The sequence below is a fragment of the Podarcis liolepis genome (assembly GCF_965112155.1).
Source record: "Podarcis liolepis genome assembly, chromosome: 14".
In the NCBI taxonomy this organism is placed as follows: Eukaryota; Metazoa; Chordata; class Lepidosauria; order Squamata; family Lacertidae; genus Podarcis; species Podarcis liolepis.
This window is the reverse complement of record NC_139569.1, coordinates 46,024,021-46,039,258: the sequence shown is the minus strand read 5'-3', so window position 1 is coordinate 46,039,258 and position 15,238 is coordinate 46,024,021. Positions and strand designations below refer to the sequence as shown.

General features: G+C 46.0%; 1 protein-coding gene across 2 annotated transcripts in view; it reads right to left on the bottom strand.

Moving 5' to 3' along the window:
* The window catches only part of HCN4 (hyperpolarization activated cyclic nucleotide gated potassium channel 4), a 117,674-nt gene that overhangs the window by 3,258 nt on the left and 99,178 nt on the right, over window positions 1–15,238 (bottom strand). For both annotated transcript variants that reach the window (XM_083475605.1, XM_083475606.1), the window contains 3 exons: window positions 10,610–10,756; window positions 9,691–9,931; window positions 3,437–3,601 (listed from right to left, as the gene is read on the bottom strand). In XM_083475605.1, the coding sequence (XP_083331731.1) occupies window positions 3,437–3,601; window positions 9,691–9,931; window positions 10,610–10,756 (553 nt within the window). The remainder of the gene's footprint in view (window positions 1–3,436; window positions 3,602–9,690; window positions 9,932–10,609; window positions 10,757–15,238) is intronic.

Sequence of the window (15,238 nt, the reverse complement as noted above, 5' to 3'; positions counted from 1 at the left end):
ATCCACTGTAGCTGCCCTTAAGTTCTTTTGTTATGTTCTTCTCCCTCCATTACATTAAGGACAAACTCAGGGAAGCATTTTCTCGTTTCTTATCTTGGTCGGTAAAATGCAGGAGAAAGAAAGCGTTTTCATTTTCTTCCTGAGCAATGTTCCCGAAAATGTGTGCGCTTTGTTTTAGAAAGCTGTTCGAAGTTGCACAAAGAATTTGGGCACATTGAAAAGGGAGAGGGCGAGATTTATGAGGAATAGCCAAGTCAGGTGCAACCAGCCACAAGATCTCTCTCCCCCTCTCTCTCTCTCTTCCCCGCCCCACCCCTGACAGGGCTCCAGCACATAATGCAAAGTGTGTGCGCCATTTGGGGTGGGGAATGAAGTTATCCACAACTGTATCACTTAATCACATTTTAAGCTTGCAATTATTAGCATTTTCCAGTGATTAACAGCAGCCTTTGTATGTCCCTCTGATTGTGTCCTGGTCATGCGCCTTTTGGCTGTGCTTTAGAAATCCAGGCAGCTACAGGCCTCCCCCACCTCAAGTCCTTTTGTATTCTTGCCTTGTTCTTGGATGCCCACATCATGGAACAGCAGCAGCCCTGCGGTTCTCAAGTGGCATCGCTGGAGAGATTTGTGGAAGCTGAATTTAAAACACACACAACTCCCCTCCCCTCCCCCACTTTGGATACAGCGTTGGGTTGGAATAGTGCTGGCTGCACAATTTCTATTGTGCTCTTCTGAATTCACCTGTGTTGCTTCAGCAAATAATAATAATAACAAATTTTATTTATACCCCGCCCTCCCCGGCCAAGACAACCACTAATAAAAACAAGTTGATTAAAATACAACTTAAAAAACAAGATTAAAATACAACATTAAAACATTAAGATGCAGCCTCTTCACAGGAGGAGAAAGGAAAAAAGAAAGAGGGGGAGGGAATCAAATTGATTCTAAGCCAAAGGCCAGGTGGAACAACTCTGTCTAACATCGCTTATGGCCGCGTCTCACCGATATGCCTTCATTAGAGCTAGGTTCAATGTTTTTCCAACAAATGTCCTGAGACATAGATTCACTAAGGGCCAAGTCCCTTCAATGTGTGCTTGTGATATGAAAACATCTGAATCTCTACAGCATGTCATGTTTATCTGCCCTAGGTACAGTTAAGCTCATGCTAGTATACTAAACTCCATAATTCAGCCTATGGCTGACAAACCAGTAGACCTACAGCTTGCCTGGGTTCTTCAAGATGTGGATCCTTATATTACCCTACAGGTTGCTAAATTCCTAACAGCCGTCCTCTCGTACAAGAGACGGAATGGAATGTTAGCCAATTATTGATAGTTATAAGAATTTTCTACAATGACATCAGATATTGATTTTAGTGTAGTGCCTAAATCTCAATCTTAAATTTTTCTTTTGAATTGCTAATATCGGTCCTTGTGAGCTGTGAATTGTGTTATATTACTGGTGGCTTGTATGCGTCCACTGTTTTATTTGTTTTGTTGTGTTGTGCTTTATGATGGGCGTAAAGCCGAATAAACATTTTCATTCATTCTGTCTAACAGGCCCTGTGGAAAGAAATCAGATCCTGCAGGGCCCTGGTCTCATGAGACAGAGCGTTCGACCAGACTGGAGCCAGTGTTGAAAAGGCCCTGGCTCTGGTTGAGGCTAATCTAACTTCCTTAGGGCCTGGGACCTCTGTTGTTGTTGTTGTTTAGTTGTTTAGTTGTGTCCGACTCTTCGTGACCCCATGGACCAGAGCACACCAGGCACTTCTGTCTTCCACTGCCTCCCGCAGTTTAGTCAAACTCATGTTTGTAGCTTCGAGAACACTGTCCCACCATCTCGTCCTCTGTCTTCCCCTTCTCCTTGTGCCCTCCATCTTTCCCAACATCAGGGTCTTTTCCAGGGAGTCTTCTCTTCTCATGAGGTGGCCAAAGTATTGGAGCCTCAGCTTCAGGATCTGTCCTTCCAGTGAGCACTCAGGGCTGATTTCCTTCAGAATAGATAGGTTTGATCTTCTTGCAGTCCATGGGACTCTCAAGAGTCTCCTCCAGCACCAGAATTCAAAAGCATCAATTCTTTGGCGATCAGCCTTCTTTATGGTCCAGCTCTCACTTCCATACATCACTACTGGCCGGCACCTCTAGAGTGTTGCTATTTATGAACCTTAAGGCACAGCTACAGATGCAGAACATACTCAAAACTCACCTGCTCCTGTGAAAGTGTGCAGCCCACACATCCAAGCGCCTTGTCCCCAATGCCACACACAAACGTTCCACAGAGACAGTATGAGACCTACCTAAGCCAAATCTACCTAGCACTTCCTCTGGAACTTCTAACCATGCAGAGAATGTGTAGGAAGGGCTGTTGCTCAGTGGCAGCCACCACTGCCTCTTGCGCTGCATGAAGAAGTACTAGGTAAAATAGTGTGCTGTTGTTGCACACACATTAAGAACACAGGGAGCTGCCTTATATGGAGTTGGAACATTGACCCATCTCATTCAGTATTGCCTACACTGACTGGCAGCAGCTCCTCAGGGATTCAAATGGAGGCTCTTTCGTCTGCAGCAGCACAACCAGACACCTTCATCTGCCCCAGCTGCAGCAAAACATGGCTCTCCCATATCAGTCTCTACAGCCACAGCAGGTGCTGTGAGCTTCCAACAGTTCGACATCAGTCCCAAAGGCACACTCCTCCATCACCTCCTGAGACAGACGGATGCAAAGTCAACCTGAAGATGCCAGGGATTGAACCTGGGACCTTCTGCCATGCAAAAAGGATGCTCTACCACTAAGCTGTGGCCCATCCCCAAGAAAGCAGCGCTGAATGTTATGCATGAGTTAGGACATAGACGGATGGGTGAGAAAATGAAGGACAGCACACCCACATCTGCCATATGTAGAACCAGGAGCCAAGTAACCTGCATTCAAAAATAATCAAAATTCTGCGCCAAGGTAAACCAAATCCTGCTTTTCAAGAAAAACTGCAAATTTGGTCGATTAGTATAGTTTTTGTCTCTTTCTATTAAAGTCACTGGGAAGAATAAAAAGCAACCCAAAGCACTGGAGTTCTACTTCCTGCCATTCCACCTGACACCAAGAAACGTTAGGCTTTGAAGATTTCACCCGACAACAGCTACATGTTTAACGGTTTTGTCTCTGCAGCCAGGAGGGCTGAAAGCTTCAGTCTTTTGTTTATCTCTCTTGCATGGTTGAGGGGGGAAATGAGTTTGGCTTTGTTTGTGTATTCAGATTAACTTATCTCCTGGATTTGTTGGTGAAAGAAAGTTGAATAACGACAAGGACTAGAAACTTGCTTTTTAAAACATAGAAGCTGAGAGTCTCTGGATGCTGAATTTTGCTTCCAGTGCTTCCTTCTACCTATGAGTTTGCATAGTATGAGTTGGCAGGTAACCCAATAACCATGTGAGCCACTTACCAATTCTGTCCAGTCTGTCCAGGGCCACCGTTTCAAAAGCCCTCCTCATCATGGGATACTCCTCAAGCACCTCATTAAAGTTGTCCACCGAGAGGGAGTAGAGGCGGCAGTAAGTGTCTGCTCTCACACTCGCCGTCCGCCGGCCACGAGTCAGCAGGCAAATTTCTAGAATGACATAATAAACACAATGGCATTTATTCCTTTGCAAGTGCATTTACGTCAGGGTGCCAGCCAGCAATAAATCACAAGAAGGAAGTGAAGTTAATGCTTTATTAGAAGAAGCAAGGAAGACCTGCTGAGGGGTGCCAGACCTCATGAGTATGGCAACTCTTCTTGGTAGGTCTTGGCCCTTGGAGGCAGTTGTGGAGACTGAAGATCCCCACCTTCCCACAGCTGACTAAATCTCCTCCTCACCAGGTCCTTCTCAAACAATCCGAGACTCCACTGACACACCTTTCTATGCTCTTCACTCTTCATACCTCTTCTGGTTCTGGGAGAAAAGGGAGGAGGGGAGATTGTTGCAGCAGGAGGGGGAGACTCCCATGACTCTTCACCAGCCTGACTCATCTCTGCCTCTTGGTCTCCCTCCTCTCCTGCTTCAGCTTCAGCCTCTGATTCTGAACTTCCCTCTGCCACAGACTCTCCCTGCTCACTAAGGCCTGTTAGCCCTTCAGCTTCCGACACCCCCTGTTCCCAGTCTTCTGCCTCTGACCACTCATCATCATTCCACCACCAATCCCCTGGCTCTGAGCCTTCTTCCATTGGGGGTTTCCCAGCTGGCGCCTCCCACCATTCTTCTGTGTCCAGTAATTCAGAATTGCAGCCAGAGGGTCCCTATTCTTCAAAACCCACTGAATGGGTGGTCTTTCTCAGACCCAGAGCCATATTCCCTTCTGGACAATATTCTGAAGGGTGTATATCACTGACAAGCAGGGCAAGAAGCAAAAAAAGGGGGGCAGTAGGATAGATTCCACACATACTCATGCAGCCCTCCACCTAGGCAAGCAAGCAATAGGTGTCATCAGAGTTCAAAGACACATTCCAGCTAGGCAAAGGGTGCAAGTCAGTATCAGTAAGGGGTGTGGCCTGGGGAGACCCCCAGAGAGCAGGGGTAGGCAAGCTAAGGCCCGGGGGCCAGATCTGGCCCAATAGCCTTCTAAATCCGGCCCGTGGACGGTCCGGGAATCAGCGTTTTTACATGAGTAGAATGTGTCCTTTTATTTAAAATGCATCTCTGGGTTATTTGTGGGGCATAGGAATTCATTCATTCCCCCCCCCAATATAGTCCGGCCCATTTTCATTCCCCCCCCAAAATATAGTCCAGCCCACCCAAATATAGTCCAGTCTGAGAGATGGTGGACCGTACTGCAGCTGAAAAATGTTGCTGCCCCCTGTCCTAGAGGGTCACAGCTTGCCCCTGGAACCTTGACCAGAGCGGGTTACTGTGAGTTTATGTCATGATGTTGTTAGGCCAGGAACGTCCTGGGCGAAGAATTAACTCTTTATCGTCAAAAGTACACATACAAGTTAGGGAAAGGCATGTCCATCAGTCCTATGTCTCTCATTACTCCTAATGAGACAGGAGTACAGTGGTGCCCCGCAAGACGAATGCCTCGCAAGACGTAAAACTCACTAGACGAAAGGGTTTTCCGTTTTGGAGGTGCTTCGCAAAACGAATCTCCTATGGGCTTGCTTTGCAAGACGACAATGTCTTGCGAGTTCCTGCGGGTTTTTTTCCCCTCCCCCCTTTTTTCTAAGCCGCTAAGCCGCTTATCAGCTGATCCGACCAGCCGATAAGCCGCTAATCCGTCAATGGGCTTGCTTCGCAAGACGAAAAAACCGCTAGACGAAGAGAATCACGGAACGGATTCTTTTCGTCTTGCGAGGCACCACTGTAATGAGATCTGACGAGACAGGAACTCAAATGGAGAGGCCCAGCCCCGGTTTATGTATCTCCCCCCATCCAAGCTGTGAGCAAGCGGGAAGAGACGGTACCTGCATGTAACCTCCCTCTTCAATCCTCTCCTGGTCCTGGGAGACAGTGGAGCAGGAGGGGGGCAGGAGATGGGGGCGTAGAAGCCCTTGACTCTGCACAAACCTGACCTCTCTCCCTCCCCCTGCACCTGTTTTTCAGTCTCCCATCCTGCAACTTCTCCTGCCCCTGACTCTAGTCTCCCGACTGCTACAGGCTCCTCTGGATCAGGGATAATTAATAATAATAATAATAATAATAATAATAATAATAATTTCATTATTTATACTCTGCCCATCTGGACAGGCCTCCTCAGCCACTCTGGGTGGCCCCCAACAGAATATTAAAAATAGGATCAAAATCAAACATTAAAAACTTCCTTAAAGAGGGTTGCCTTCAGATGTCTTCTAAAAGTCAGTTGTTTATTTCCTTGACATCTGATGGGAGGGGATTCCACAGGGCGGGCGCCACCACCGAGAAGGCCCTCTGCCTGGTTCCCTGTAACCTCACTCCTTGCAGTGAGGGAACCGCCAGAAGGCCCTCAGCGCTGGACCTCAGTTTCTGGGCAGAGCGATGGTGGTGGAGACGCTCCTTCAGGTATACTGGGCTCCTTCAGGTATACGTTAGGGTTTTAAAGGGCAGCACCAACTCTTTGAATTGTGCTCGGAAATGTACTGGGATCCCTTCTTCAAAGTCAGTCTCCAACCCAGCTTGTCCCGGTGCCCCCTCCCCAGTAACCAGCCACCACTCCTCAGTGTGCAGCCAGTCCCTGACATCTTATCACACCTGTTTTGACCTGCATATTCATATACCGTATTTTCTGCTCTATAAGACACACTTTTTCCCTCCTAAAAAGTAAGGGGAAGTGTGTGTGTGCGTCTTATGGAGCGAATGCAGGCTGCGCAGCTATCGCTGAAGCCATAACAGCAAGAGGGATTGCTGTGCAGCGATACCTCTTGCTGTTCTGGCTTCTGGGATAGCCGCGCAAAGCCTCTTCAGGCCAACAGGAGCGTTCCTCCCAATGCGCTGAAGAGGCTTTGTGTTGCTTTTGCTGAAGCTTTGCATTGCTTTCTTCAACAACATTTGATTCAGAATATTTTTTTTTCTTGTTTTCCTCCTCTAAAAACTAGGTGTCTTATGGTCTGGTGCGTCTTATAGAGCGAAAAATACAGTACATAGTGATGATAGATACGGAATTGTTATACTTGTTCTAAATGTCTGGCTAGAACAATCGCTAGTGCATTTAGGACTGCCTTCTCTGTATTTTCCTGTACACACCGGTGCTGTATAATCTCTCCCCACCCCCCTCGATTCAGTGAAGTATATAATCACACTCTTTTCTTTGGTTCTTTTGCTTATAGGGTGAACTATCTATCTGGTAATTTCCTCACTGTTCTCACCTTTCTCCTACATAGTAATTCATTCATCTAATTAGCCACTTGGGTTCTGCTATCAAGCATCGTTCCAGGCATGGCTAGTTCATTCAGTGCATGCTAATCACCTCTGCTACACAAGTGGGAACAGAAGGTCATGACACATCTTGCCAAAGCCAAGTCCCTCTGGGGCCGAGGGCTGACGCCGCTTGATCTGACTTACGACCTCATGATCAGAGCGGGTTACGGTTGCCTGTCCTGGTGGCATTTGAGCCAAAGGCACTTGTGACTCCCCCTCCAAACCTGACTCCAGGTAGCGATGGAGGAGGAATTCAATCTCCTCCTGCATTTTAATGAGGAAGAACCTAATTTGCATTTTGCGAAGTAACAGGTAAAAGAAACTGAATTATCCTTTGAAGTTCACCAAATTTCTCCATTTTTCGCAATGGAGATCTCCAACCCAGCAATGTGTGCAAAATTTCATATACTGGAGGAATGTGTGTGTAGAAATGGATACCTATAAAATTTGGCAACTCTTGGCTTTCTCAAACCGGCAGCGTCTCGGGCAAATGGTTCTTCCCATCACCTGCTCCCTGATCCTTTTCAACTGCAGATGGACAAGACTGAACCTGAGACTTTTTATATAGCAGGTGTGTGCTCAACTAAAACTAGCTTTTATGGCTTGGATTTTGGCCAAAAAAAATTCCGCAAAAGCTCATCTACTCCTCCCTTTTGACCCATGAATTCTTCCTTTCTTCTCTACTCAATTTCAGTATGACACGTGACCCTTTCAAACTCAGGTCAAAGTGAAGCTGGCTCCACAATTAAACTCATCTTCAGAATTGGATTTACCAATATGGCATAGCAAGCTCAATCCAGGATGCTGATGGTCATACGCAATAGCAAGCGAGACAGAGAGAGGTCTCTATTTGTGAGTTTGTGTGTCCATCGGTGTGAAGGAGGGAGAGGAATTTATGCCTGACACGGAGGGATGAGCATGATCCCATAGCCCAGCCTTCCTTAACCTGATGTCCTTCAGGTGATGTTCACCTACCATCATGCCTGACCATTGGCCAGGCTTAGTATCTCTATTGATGGGAGTATCTCTATTGATCACCAACACCAACACCAGCAACATCAAGCTGGAGAAAGCTGCTTTCGATCTCTTTCCATCTTTCCAGATAAGGAATTTGATTTCACTTGTAGTGTAACAATTACCATGGACAATGTGGACTGATAAGAGTTTGGAAGAAGATGCAGTTTTAAATATTTAAATCAGGACTCCAGGGAAGGGGGATGGAGTCCTGAGATTCGGAGAAATCTCTGCATATGGATATGTATTTGGATTTTTATAACTTTTTATTGGAAAAATCAAATAAAAATGATTTTTTAAGAGAGAGAGAGAGAGAGAGAGAGAGAGAGAGAGAGAGAGAGAGAGAGCTGCTTTCTCCTGGTCTAATTCTTAGTTCCAGTGCTACACCCAGGGAGGGGGGTGGAGAGCCCTCCAAATGTTACTGGTCTACAAGCTCCATTAGCTCCAGCCAACATAAGCAGTGGTGAGGGGTGATGGGAGATGGGGTCCATCAATATTTTGAAGACTACAGGTTTCCCATCGCTGCCTTAACCAGGAAATTTAGGAAAATCAGCCTAAGGCTTATGCCAGTTAAGGATCTGACCTTTCTAGCATCAGGACTGAGCTGCACAGAAATAAAATCCTTACTGTGTTGGGTCACAACCAACACTGGGTTTCCAAGACTACCTTTCTAGAGATCTCTAAATATGAGAAGTTATTTGAGCCCCAGCTACTTTTATAGGCTGATGGTTTTCACTGGATTAACTGCCACAGCTTCCTGTCAAGGAATAGCAGGAATGGTACTTTTGGGAAGATGCATGAAATTACCCGATGGAGTTCCTGGGGAGCCTAGGGAAGAAATCATGACAGCTCATCACAGACGGGATGAATTGCTTGTGACACCTCCTGTTATGTTTATCAGTTTGGGCTCTTAATGTAATCCCTGCTAGCACCACTAGGGGGTGCTATGTGTCCCATACAGATGCTTCTCCCACAAAAGCAGTGTGTATATGTAAAAAGTTAGAGATAAACCCAGTGGCTTGGCTGTTATATTGTAATGTTATTTGCCTTTTGATTCTGGTTGTTTTTGGTATGGAGATAATAATTGATATGGAGATAATAAATCAAATCTAGTGAAACAAATGATTAGGAAAAAATGGGATTTATGGATAAGCTCACAGCATTATGCAGTTACAGATAGGTAGCCGTGTTGGTCTGCCATAGTCAAAATAAAAAAATTCCTTCCAGTAGCACCTTAAAGACCAACTAAGTTAGTTCTTGGTATGAGCTTTCGTGTGCATGCACACTTCTGTATCTGAAGATACAGATCTGAAGATACAGATCTGAAGATGTATCTGAAGAAGTGCAAAATGTTTCTGCTAAGCGACTTTAACTTAGGGCTCCATTGGATGCAACCCTGTGACACTACATTTAAAGGTAAAGGTAAAGGGACCCCTGACCATTAGGTCCAGTCGTGACCGACTCTGGGGTTGTGGCGCTCATCTCGCTTTATTGGCCGAGGGACCCGGCGTACAGCTTCCACGTCATGTGGCCAGCATGACTAAGCTCCTTCTGGCGAACCAGAGCAGTACATGGAAACGCTGTTTACCTTCCTGCCGGAGCGGTACCTATTTATCTACTTGGACGTGCTTTCGAATTGCTAGGTTGGCAGGAGCAGGGACCGAGCAACGGGAGCTCACCCCATCGCGGGGATTCGAACCGCCGACCTTCTGATCGGCAAGTCCTAGGCTCTGTGGTTTAACCCACAGTGCCACCCGCATCCCTAAACACTACATTTACGAAGCTATAAAATCCATACAGGGCAGGCCTTGCTTACCTCCAAAGTAGGAACCATCAGCCAGCTTGGTCTCCTTGTTGCCTTTGGTGAGCACACTCACCACCCCGTGCTGGATAAAATACATCTTCTTTCCGATCGTCCCCTCCCGGATGATGTAGTCGCCCGGCTGGAACACCTCAAAACGCAGCTTGGTCAGCATGGATGTTACAAAATTGGGGTCTGCGTTGGCAAACAGAGGCATAGAGGCCACAAGTTTCCGGCAGTTGAAGTTGATGATCTCCTGGTCGTGAGAGAGAGGGAGGGAATTCAGTAGGTGGTTGTGGTTTTATTTGCTTGTTTAAACCAGGGGTGGTGAGTCTCAGGCCTGGGAGCCTAATGTGGCCCTCCATACCTCTCAGCCAGGCCCTTAAAACTCTTCCCAGGCTGCACCCACTCTCCCCATCCAGAAAAAAAGGAGATACAGTGGTACCTCAGTTTTTGAGCATCTCGGAAGCTGAACGTTTTGGTTTTCGAACGCTGAAAACCCGGAGGTAAATGCTTCCATTTCCAAACGCGCCTCAAAAGTCAAACGGCTTCCACTGTGTTTTTCAGTTTTCTCAATTGAAATCGAAATTCTCCCTCTGTGCCTCGGTTTCTGAATGTTTTGGAAGCCGAAAAGTCTTCTGGGGTGGTTCAAAAACCGAGGTACCACTGTACGCTTCTTATTTTAAAGCTGTTGGGATTTTTCCTTCCCTCCTATGTGGACATTCACAGATTTAACCAATCAGCAGGTTAATCAACTTAACACAAAGCTGCGAGTTGATTAATCTGTTGACCTCTTGCTACGTTTTCTTTAATAGAGCGACACAGGCCTAACTCTTTAGTGTTCCGGACACACTCTTCAGTCCCTAATGGGGTCCCCCTCTTGTTGCGTAACCCCTCAGTCAGATGCCTGCTGCCCCTCTCCTATACAACTCACCTCCCTCAATGGCTCACTCAGCTCTCCCAGGATGCTCTCCTCGTCAAACATTTTGCCCTGGTAGCGGTGTTCGTAGTAGTCGTGGATCCTCTGCCGCATCTCAGCTGGGAGCTTGTGGAAGGACATGTACTGCTCCACTTGCTTGTACTGGTTGGGAGGAAAGCAGGAAAGGAAGAGGCTTTTAACTGGAGTGTCGAAATGGACCAGGGCACACTAGACACCCCCCCTCTCCTGGGATTGCAGGAAGCCATCGCATAGCGTGTCAGAAGCTGTTTCAGAAAGAGTCGGGTCAAATTGATCCAGCGTCCCAGAAACCTAGTGCCAGCCTTTCCTACGCATATTCAGATGTAAGTCGCACTGTGTCCAGTGAAGCTCTGGTTTGCAGCCTTGACTGACTTTTATAGGCTTGGCATAAAGAGGCTGAAACCCACAGCGACCAATCTAATAGTAATAATAATAATAATAATAATAATAATAATAATAATAATAATAAAAATAAATTTATACCCCGCCCATCTGGCTGGGCTTCCCCAGCCACTCTGGGCAGCTTCCAAAAAAATATTAAAATACTGTAATACATCAAACATTAAAAGCTTCCCTAAACAGGGCTGCCTTCAGATGTCTTCTAAAAGTCTGGTAGTAGTTGTTCTCTTTTACATCTGGTGGGAGGGTGTTCCACAGGGCGGGCACCACTACCGAGAAGGCCCTCTGCCTGGTTCCCTGTAACTTGGCTTTTCACAGTGAGGGAACTGCCAGAAGGCCCTCGGAGCTGGACCTCAGTGTCCGGGTAGAATGATGGGGGTGAAGACGCTCCTTCAGATATACTGGACCTAATCTAATGGTGCACACTCACAATTTTTTTAAAAAACGCATCCCTAAAGGCAAAGAGAGGAAAATGGGACAGCGAGTAATTTAAGAAGACCACCCAGGACCAGATCGTTAGTGACGATTCCTGGTAAAACCAACAAAGAGGCAATTTGAAGACTATCAGATGCATAGAATAATCCACCAAGAGTGGTGGTGGTGGACTTGTAAGCAGCGACTTCAGAAAGGAACTGGGGGTCGGGGAAGATAAGGGAAATGCAATCAGAGCCAGAATGTATGCAAGACAAAGGCCAATGATAAGCCTAGAGGCTCCAGTGTTGGACTGCAACTCATCAAGAAGTTCAACTCCATGCATCTGGGCCTGAATACAGAAAATGGTTTCCTTTCCCACCAAACGTGTTAATTAACTCAGCGCTGCCAAGCTGATCATTTTAATAACTGCCATTGCTCAATTATAGTTCATTAACAAAACAGAGAATTTTTTATGCCACAAAACATTTTGGCTTCCAGTTGCTTTGAAATCTGAGGATTATACTTCATGCATTTGTGAAGTGGACTCAAGGTGATGCATAAAAATTGTTACCCTTTAGGCTCCTTGTTGCCTGTCTGGAAATTCTTCCTGATAAATATTTATGGGCAGTTGGTTATTTTAGTACCCAATGAATTGTTGCTATGGTTGCCATTATTATTATTATTATTATTATTATTATTATTATTATTATTATTAACATGTATCATAGAAGAGCATAAGGAGAGTCTGATGGATCAAGCCAATAGCTCATCTAGTCCAACTAGATCTGCAGGCAGGATCTGAGAGCAACAGTGCTCTGCCCACTTGCTGTTTTCAGCAACTGGTATTCAAGAGGAGCAATGCCACCAACAGATGAAGCTGGAACATAGTCATCATAGCTACTAGCCATGGATAGCTTTATCCTTCAAAAATTTGCCTAATCCTCTTTTGAAACCACCCAAGATGGTGGCCACCATTGCCTCTTGAAGAAGCAAATTCCATAGTCCAACTATGCGCTCCATTTCTCTCCCCCGAGTCTTCCAACATTCAGCTTTGTTCAGTGTCCATGAGTTCTTCTGAAAGAGGAAGGATAAAAAACTTTTATCCTTCAACTTTCTCCATGCCAGGCATAGTTTTCTAAACTCTTACTCGCATTTTCTCTGAACTAAGAAGTCCCCAAAGGGAGCGAGGGGATGAGACACCTCTTCTTTACAGACAAGAAGAGAACCCACAAGGCTGGACATCATCTTGAATTTTCATTCCTTCACTGAGCTAAAACTAAAACCCATTTTGGGGACAAATCTGCCCACAGCCCTTCTCTTAACTTTCTAGAATATATTCGCTTAGTTGGGAAGGACACATGTCGAATGCATTCTTTCTGATCTGTTAATGGTGGAGATGTTGGGGAATGCCGGTGGGAAGCCACGCAAAGTTTTGAGGTTGTTAATTAAATAAGTATTTATTAGAACCATGGAACAATGCGCAATTATTAAATTGCATACTTGAAAATGTAGCACATGAGAAGACATGCACCCCGTGGACCTGTTTCGTGTCCCCCCGTGCCATCATTTCCTGCCCTGGAATGAGGCATCTGTGCAGGGCAGGATATCTAAAAAGCCAAGGCAAATCACAAATCTGCCTGGAAGTCATGACCTCAGAACACCTCTTCTCAGCTATGTGGAGGCTAGTTATAATTGCACAGTGGTGCGGGAGAGGCACTTTGCACATGCCCAAGGGCACACTTGCAGAACAGATCTCTGTATGACTAATTAAGAGCATTTTCCCCAAAACGACTCATTAGAATGGATGTAGCTTATTACCACATCCCATGGCCCAGGGTTGAACCCTAGCTTGAAAAAAACGAATTCTAATGCATGACGCATCCTGGCTCAGATTAAACTCTACCAGTGTTTTCAGTGTTGCATTTTCATGCATTTTAAAGACCCATCTGTCTTTCATATGAACATAGGAAGCTGACTTATAATGAGTCATACCGTGGGTACATCTACTGCAGATCTGTCTACACTGGCTGGCAGCATCTGTGACGTTAACATATGAGAGTGCTGGAGGGGAAATAGTTAAACAGGTTACCCAATCAGGACCCAGGAGGTGAAGTCAAAGGGACTATAAAACCAGCTCTGGGAGGGGCGAAGGGAGGAGTTCGTTGGGAGTTAGGTGATTGGTTGGAGTGGGAGTGAATTGGGATAGAGTTTGTGGGTAGGTTGAGTTAGTGTAGTGAAATAAGTTGAGTCAGGAACAGTTAGGAGCTAGGAAGACAAGTAAATATCTGAGAGGTGGTTTAGTAAGTGAGAGCAGGTAGTGGAAGTTATAGGTCTGGATAGGCACCCCATGATTCTAATTGACCGATACCGTTTATGAAACCACACGCTTGTTAAACCGCAATATGTAAACAAAAGTTTATGTTCCAATTTAACCCTGACTGGACTCAGTATTGTACCAGGTAGGGCCTGGGTGGTGGCAGCGAGAAATAAAGTGGTGGCACGGGGATCAATAAACGGTGAAACATCCAGGGACCCTGTGTGTTCGCCACAGCATCTCCTCCAGCCCTACCTGGGGATTCAACCTGAGGCTGTTTGCATGCAGAACAGATGCTCTAACCCAGCCTTTCTCAACCTGTGGTTCCCCAGATGTTGAACTACAACTCCCATCACCCCTAGCTAGCAAGGCCAGAGCTCAGGGATGATGGGAGTTGTAGTCCAACAACATCTGGGGACCCACAGGTTGAGAACCGCTGCTCTAACCCAAGCTAACAACCTGTCTCCTTTCAAACACAGCCCTTCAATTACAGCAATGAAGGGTCAAACTATATGTTCCACATAACTTTCCCTACTCCAGAAGCAGCCACAGACATTGCATTGCAAGTGGGGCATTGCAAGTGAAAGGAGAAGAAGGGGGAGCTTAATCTTTTCCAGGAGGTGGGTTTCTCCCCACCACCAACCTCTGGGGAAAAGATACCGGACCCTTACTTGGCCACAGAGCTGCATTGCCAATTTTGGAGTGCAAATTTCAAAGGGGCTGTGTTTCAGCTCACATATTGTTTCAGAAACTGCAGGTTTGAAAGATTCAGCATTAAATGCAAAGGGAATCACATTTCTCCATCCCTCTACACCATTCTCTGCAAACATGAGTGTTACTCATTTGCTGCTGGGATGGCCTGTTCTAGCATGCCTTGCATGATAACCACCTGATGAAGCCAAAGATCAGGGAAGACGACTTAATGTATTCAAGGAGGCATAGTGGGGGCTGATGGGGTTTCCTGGAACTTCGCTGCCTCTTGTCTCGAGCCGCCCACAGCTAAGATGGTCAGGAATATTCATGAGTGCTACCACTAATGACCCCATTCAAATGGTTCACCTGCGTTCTTAGTGGCTGGAAATCAATTACACTGCTATTAACTAATGGCTCTCTGTTGTAGGAGCACCTCACAATGCTTAACATTGTTCTCGGTGTTGGATGTGCCTCTCACAGGAAAAAGCAATATGGCCTCCTGTCAGCCGCCTAGATGCCGTTTTACGGGCATCTCTAAAACTACAACATTGTCTCTCCAAATAGCAAACTGGGACACTAGGGTATTGCTAGCTACTTAAAAGTACTTAGGACTATGGTTGTTGGAGCAATTTGACTGAATTTGCATTTAAAAGCAAATCTACGTATACACACTTCTTGAAACAGGACAGAACTGAAAGGCGGCCCATCTTTTGAAATTTGCACTTCTGCGAATTTTGCAATGCAGTTCTGCAGCCAAGTCATGTGTACGAAAATGCATACACCAG